This window comes from Buteo buteo, unplaced genomic scaffold (genome assembly GCF_964188355.1).
Source record: "Buteo buteo unplaced genomic scaffold, bButBut1.hap1.1 HAP1_SCAFFOLD_101, whole genome shotgun sequence".
Classification (NCBI taxonomy): Eukaryota; Metazoa; Chordata; class Aves; order Accipitriformes; family Accipitridae; genus Buteo; species Buteo buteo.
This window is the reverse complement of record NW_027439265.1, coordinates 18,576-25,190: the sequence shown is the minus strand read 5'-3', so window position 1 is coordinate 25,190 and position 6,615 is coordinate 18,576. Positions and strand designations below refer to the sequence as shown.

Here is a 6,615-nt window from a genome sequence, read left to right as displayed (position 1 = left end):
GGAACGCAGCTCCTCAGCTGGGGAGAGGTGCCCCCGTGGCTGCCGGCAGCTCTCGCTCAGGCAGAGCTGCCGCAGGAGGGAGAAGAGGCGGCTTGGGGCTCAGCCAGCTCTCTCCCTGTCCCTTCCCGGTGCACAGGACACCAGAAGGAGCCAAGAGAGCCCGGGTGACGCCTGTCCCATCCATCAGGCTCCTGGAGAAGGAGCTGGGCCGCCGCCACGCCGTGAGTGCCTGCCCGGTCTGGGCTCTGCCCCCGAGCCCTGGTCCTCCAGCCGAGCGAGCGGCAGAGGCATCGCTGCTCACCTGCCTCCGCTCCTTCTCTCTTGCCCAGTGGAGGACATTCAGTGCCGGGAGCCTGGAGAGGCTGATGGAGGGCCAGGCCGAGGTGAGAAGGGCTGCCTTTCGCCCGCCTCTGGCTGTGCCGGCACGTGCGGCCAGTGGGGTGAGGGATGGAGGGGAGGGTGGTGCCACTCGGGGAGCGGAGAGGGTTGGGGAGCCGCCGGGAATGCCGGCACATCCTGGCCAGCGGTGCTGGGGGGAAACCTGCCCCGCGGGGCAGAGAGCCCGGGAGGGCAGAGGGTCCCGGCTCTGCCACGCTCAGGCTGCCGGTGCCGGCTGGCAGCTCGCCAGCGGCCCTTTGCGCCGCGGGGCTGCTCTCTGAGCGCAGCCTGGTTCTTGCAGGCTGGTCCCAAGCAAGGGCCTCCGATGGTCCCGCCAAGCAGCGGAGGGGGACTTTGCCACGCACCGGGTGAGTTTCGGGAAGAACGGTAAGCTCCTGCAAGCGCTGGAGCTGTGCTCACTTGTCCCTCGAGTGTCGCCATGCAGGTTGGGCAGCCCGAGGCAGGATGTCACCTCCAGGAGGAAGGAAGGATGGACACCCGCTGGGCAGCGGCCGCTGGACGTGGTTCTGCGGGGACACGGAGCCTCTGCTGCTGCCCACAGCTTGGAGGAGGACAGGGCGAGGGCTGGGCCAGGCTCTCCTCTCCTGGTGGCGTGCCGGCTCTCAGGAGCCTCCCAACTGGAGCTGCTGAGCCGGAGCTCAGAGGTCCAGCTGCTGGCTCCCTGCCCGTCCTGCTGCACCGCTCAGCACCACGCTGTGGGCAGGGCAGGCCCCGGGAGCGCTGGCCTGGCGGGCTCCGTTGACGGGCTCTTGCTCGGCTTTCCTTTGCAGCAGGAGGGAGCAGCAGCAGGAGGAGGAAGAGGAGGGGGCTGCCCTGGCCCTTTGCTCATCGGAGGACCCCGGCCGCTGCCCAGGCGCCAGGGCAGGTGGGCTCTGGCTGCAGCAGTGCGCTCTTTGGCCAGCCCCTGGCAGCCCTCTGCGGGGAGGACGGCTCCCTGCCCCGGCCCATCCAGGTAAGCCAGCCTGGCCGGGGGGGTCCCCAGCCCTCCAGATGCTCCCTAGAGGCAGTAGGAGCCCTCCCTCCGGCTGCTCCACAGGGGACACGGGCGTCCCCAGGAGCTGCGGGGATGGCGGCTTGGGCTCTTCACCCCCAGCAAGGAGCCCGCTCTGGGGCAGTGCTCTGGCCACCGCTGTCGGAAGGCAGCTCCTCGGCCAAGCAACTGTCCTCCTGCCTCTCCTGCAGGAGCTGCTGGCTGTCCTGCGCCGGGAAGGACCGTCGACGGAGGGGATATTCCGCAAAGCTGCCAGCGGGATGGAACTTCGGGAGCTGCGGGAGGCCCTGGACCGCGACGCCGATGTCGACCTGGGCAACCAGCCTGCACTCCTGCTGGCCGCCGTCTTGAAGGTGAGCGCTTCTGACCTGCGGCTGGAGGAGCTCCTGGCCGGCCTGGAAACTTCAAAGGCTCACCCAGAGCCCTTGGCATTGCAGGACTTCCTCCGAAGCATCCCCGACAAGCTGCTGGTGACCCACCTCTACGAGGACTGGATGGCAGCCATGGAGAGGACCAGCAAGGAGGAGAAGGTCTCCGAGCTGAAAGCGTAAGTGCGGGCAGCAGCCTGCCTGTTGAGCAGGAGCCCTGGCCGCTGGCTGAGAGCACCTGGAAAGCTGGGCAACTCAGCCGCTGGCTCCCCCCTGCCTTGGACAACAGGCCTGGGCAAAATCTGCTTTGTCAACCTAGTGTCCCTGTTCCCTCAGGGTGGCCGAGAAGTTGCCTGCAGCCAACCTCTTCCTCCTCAAGCGGCTGCTGTCCCTCCTCCAGCACATCGGCCGCAACGCAGCCACCAGCAGGATGAGCTGCAGCAACCTGGCCATCTGCCTTGGGCCAAACCTGCTGAGCCCACCCGACGAGGACCTGCTCCCGCTCCAGGCCATGCTGGAGGTGACCGAGAAGGTGCGCTGTGTTGGCAAGCCGGCTGCAGCCTTGCCGGCCTATCCGAGCTTGGCTGCTCAGAGGTCCCTGGCTGCCTCCTCCCTTGAGCAAATGCCGGTGGGGTGGCTGCCTGCAAAGGCAGCCCCGCAGCCACAGCCATCTGTGCAGAGGCAAGGGTCGGGAGTGGGAAAGGCTGCTTGGGACAACTTCAGGCAGCTGGGTTGAGAGCAAGGGTTTGATGTGTGCAGGTGAACACGCTGGCGCTGTTTATGATTGAAAATTGCGGCGACATTGTTGGGGAGGAGGTGGCTGGCCGCTCCTGTCCATCAGCTGGGGAGTCGCCAGCCCCCACGGACGGAGCCACAGGTATGAGGAGGAACTGAGGGCTGTCCCAGGCTGGGGCTCGGGATACCAGAAACCTCAACGTCAAGAAGAAAACCGGTGTAGGGCTTGGGGTGGGTTTTGCTTTGGGTGTGCTACTTCCAAGGCGTCACTGCTGCACATGGTTTTGCTTTCTAGACCTGCCTTTGGAAGAGCAAAGTGGCCCTGCAGGCAGAGGAGACCAGGGCCACCAGGCAGAAGCCATTCTGCATGCATCCCCCTCTCTGGGTGTCCTCAAAGGAGCTGGGGGAGACATGGTGGCGGAGTCCAAAACGACAGAGGTATGTCAGCTCTGCTCCACAAGCACCGTGACAGTGTCTCTCGGGTAGGAGGGTAGTTTCTGAGGAGGCCAAGTAGCTGCTGGGCCTCCTCCGGCCAGCCGATGGCTTGTGTGTTTGGGGTTCCTCCTCCTCCCCCACGGAATCATACGTTGTATGGAAAACTGGAAAGGTCCTTTCTCAAATGCATTAAGCATGTGCTTAATCCAACCAAATACCTACAAAAAGACAGCGGGGAGTAGCTGTCAACTTGAGAGGGCTTTTGCTCGGATCCTACTTCATCACAGTTTCATCAAGTCTGTTTTGGGGCAGGTGGACTGTGCAAAATGTGGATGCATGATGCAAAGCAGCATCTTCCCCAGAGAGCTAAGGTGGTAATTTGGCAAGCAGTCCCTTACTACTCCAGGCCGTCCCTTGCCACCCCTGAACTCCAACAATTCTGGTTTAGGCACCTCCAGCTTTGCCTCCAGCCACCCTCGAGAGCACGGCAGAGCCCCTGCTACGCCCGCAACAACTGGGCAGCCTTTCAGAGGAAAGAAGGTAAAACGAGTCACTTTGGGTTAAAATCAGAACTGTCTCCGCTGGATCGTGGCCTTACCTATCTAAGCACACTGTGGGATGGAAAGGTTTGCAGGCTCTCCTCGGGACAAGGAAAAGAGAAGGAACCGAAGGAGGAAACAGGCCTGGGGAGATGAAAGCTGTGCAGAAAAAAAGAGGAGGAAGAGAGAAAACAGATTGGGGGATCGCAAACGGAAAAGATGCAGGAAGGTCCGGCAGGTCAAGAAGCCCAGGTGTGTACCAGGCTCTGCTGCCCATCCAACTCTCAGCACTGCTCTAAGTCAGGCCAACCCGCTGGCAAGGCACGGCGAAGGATGGTGCTGCGCAGGGTCTGGCAAGAACCCCGTGGCCGCTCCCCAGGGGCTCCCCATCGAGCCCTGCTGCGTGGCACAGGGGCCCTGTGCATCTCTGCGCGCGCACAGCTCTCTAAGGGCATTCCCCGTGGGGATAAGGCGCCAGAGCCCTCCCCTCGGCAATGCCAGCCGTAGCTCGCTCTCTTCTGGGCTATGAGCAATTCCTCGTCAACGGTGTTCCCCAGAGAGAGGGCAACCAAACCCTGCCTCTTCCTGGCGCTGTGCATTCAGCAGCGCTCTCTGACTCTGTCCTTGTAGGTGCCGTTTTCCTGTTACTGGCTGAACCCCTGTGAGCCCTGGGCCCGCCCCCCACCGCAGTTAATGTTCTCAATAAAACGGTTTTTCTCTCTTCTGACTGTGTCCGCCATCGGCTGTTCTGGAGCGGGCAGCTGCTGTTTGAGGATGACCCCTCGGGGAGGAGTTTGGGATTGTGCCTTGTCCCAGCATCCTTGCCGGCGCGCATGAGGGCTGGGTTCAGGTGCTTTAGGAGTGAAAGCAAGGCACAGAGTTGCACAGGAGGGTGGAGGTTGGAAGGGAGCTGTGGAGGTCGTCCAAGCCCTCTGCTCAAGCAGGCTCCCTTAGAGCAGGTTGCCCAGGACCACGTCCTGGTGCGTTTGGGCTACCTCGGAGGAGCAGCCCCATGAGCTCCGAGCGAGGGCAAGATGTAGGCAGACACGGTGGCCAGGAAGGGCTGAAGGTCCGTATGCAGCCACCGTCACCTGCAGCTTGCTGCTCCCTGCGGCCATCACCCTTGCACAGCGAGTGCCGGGCAGTTTCTGCAGAATCCCCTCGCTCATGGCAACGGTATAAACCCAACCGCCGTGCTGGGCGGTAGGAATGCGTCAGCTCGCCCCAAAAAGCTTTGGAAGGGGCTCCAACAGCAGCCGGACTGCTGAGGCTTTTGTGCGCCCCGGTGTGATACAGGGGATGCCTGCACCCTGAGGGAGGAGGAAGGATGAGCACTCTCCCCGTCCGTCCGTCCGTGGGTAGGTAACTCTTTTGCTCACAGGTTGTGGTGGTTTAAGCCTGGCCGGTGGCTGAGCACCACACAGCCGCTTGCTCCCTGCCCCCCAGGGGGATGGCGGGGGAGAATCGGAAGGGTGAGAGCCCCGACCGTATCGCCACAGCAGGCTTCGCCCTCCCGGTGTCCCATCACGCTGGGACCCCCCACAGCACTGCCCAGTGACACACTGGGGGGAGTAGGGGGCACTGGGGGGAACCGAGGGGGTCACAGGAGGTTACAGGTGTGTGGGCAGGGGGCGGAAGGGGGGCACTGGGGGACGAGTGGGGAATGGCGGGGGGACCTTAAAGGGTCAGCAGCGGCACAGGGGCCGAGCAGAGGGACGGAGAGTAGCATCTGGCTGGCCCATCGGACCCCTGCCCGTTAACCCAGGCCCCACTGGTGCTGTTCCTCACCCCCAGCGAGCCTCCGCACATCTGCAGGGGGCAGGGGCAGCTCCACACAGGGAGGCCACCAGCAGAGACGTGGTTTTGTCCCTTGGGCTGCTGTGCACGCTGGCCCGGCTGCGAGCCCACGTGAGCCTCAGCCCCCTGTCCCGCGGGTCCCACCACACGCGCGTGACCCAAACGGAACGCTCTGCAAAGTTCGCTCAAAGGAAGCACGTGCTTCCGCCTTGCCCAGTCCTTCCTAAAGGTGTTCCTTGGTAAAGGTGAGGATGTAAGCGGGAACGGAGCCCCTTTCTGGGTTGAACAGCAGGCTGAGGGGGGCTCCTGCTGTGGCGGGGGCACCGGCAAGGGCCAAGCTGGCCAGTCTTCCTTCGTCCCGGTCTTCAGAGGTGGCAACCTCCTGCGTGCTCTGGGCTGGCACAGCCTTGCCCGTGACCCAGGGGAAGTTTCCCTCTCCCCGAGTCCAGAGTCCTGCCCCATACACGGCACCCTGGGGCAAAGGGCAGAGGAACCAAGAGGTTCCCCTCCTTCGCAGGGTCCCCAGCGTCAGCTGTAGCATCGCGCCTATCCTTTGTAGTGCCCAGAGCCTCCTGTTTCGGGCCGAAATCCTCGGTTTTTGGGTCCAAACCCGCCTTTGATGACCCCCAGCCTTTCCTCAGGGCCCACAGCTCCATGCTGAGGCTCTCAGCCCTAAAGGTGGAGTTCGTTGCCTGGCAACCTCCACCCAGCAGTCCCTGGGGAGTCAGTGGGCCCAGGACAGCCAATCGCATTTGAGGAGGCGGGGGCAAGGCATGTGATCGATAGGTAACCCACCAGTCAAGCTTCGAGGCCTGCAGGAGAGGTGGCAAGAGGGGAAAAAGCCGGGCTCCCTGCCGGGTGTGTGTGTGGGGGGGGTGTTGGTTGGAGGCGGGGCATGCCCGCTCCACCAATCACAGCTGGCAAGAGCAAAGCAGAGATGACTGATGAGCCGCCTGACCCATCACTGGATGGGAGGAGCGATCTCATGCAGCCAATCGGAGGAAACATCGCCTCAGGGAAGGGCGGGCCCCAAAGCAGGGCACAGTGGCAGCCGAGGGGAGCGATCCTCCGAGGCAGCACCGCCTGAAGGGAGGAGACTGGCAGCCCTCCCCAGCTGTGCTGACCCATGGGAGAAGAAGGTGGGGCCTTCTCCTGGGGCCAGGAGTTTCCTCTAGGCACCTGCAGTGCCGAGGGCTCCGGCAGTCCTGGGAGCTGAGTGTGCCAGGCGCAGGGCAAGCGGCTGAGCTGGGCGTTCTCCAGCGGCAGGCATTTGGACGAGGGGGGCTCGGCGGGAACCCGTCTTGCCCTCCCGCTTCTTCTTGTGCTTCTTGAAGTGGAAGCACTTGTGCAA

The 6,615-nt window shown here is 63.5% G+C and overlaps 1 protein-coding gene across 1 annotated transcript; it reads left to right on the top strand.

The window, feature by feature from the left end:
• The first annotated feature begins 1,626 nt into the window (after positions 1–1,626).
• LOC142027984 (T-cell activation Rho GTPase-activating protein-like) lies at positions 1,627–3,603 on the top strand. Its single transcript, XM_075022132.1, has 5 exons — positions 1,627–1,937; positions 2,095–2,290; positions 2,518–2,635; positions 2,789–2,931; positions 3,377–3,603. Exons 1-5 carry the CDS (start codon positions 1,651–1,653, stop codon positions 3,470–3,472), a joined length of 840 nt encoding a protein of 279 aa, XP_074878233.1. The 5' UTR covers positions 1,627–1,650; the 3' UTR covers positions 3,473–3,603.
• The last annotated feature ends 3,012 nt before the right edge of the window (positions 3,604–6,615 follow it).

What these genes read in the sequence shown, in the direction of transcription:
- LOC142027984 (XM_075022132.1), top strand. Translation starts at nt 1,651, where the DNA reads ATGGAACTTCGGGAGCTGCGGGAGGCCCTGGACCGCGACGCCGATGTC. An exon ending in TGCTGGAGGTGACCGAGAAG is followed by an intron (nt 2,291 to 2,517) that starts GTGCGCTGTGTT and finishes TGATGTGTGCAG; the next exon opens with GTGAACACGCTGGCGCTGTT. An exon ending in CCCCACGGACGGAGCCACAG is followed by an intron (nt 2,636 to 2,788) that starts GTATGAGGAGGA and finishes TTTGCTTTCTAG; the next exon opens with ACCTGCCTTTGGAAGAGCAA.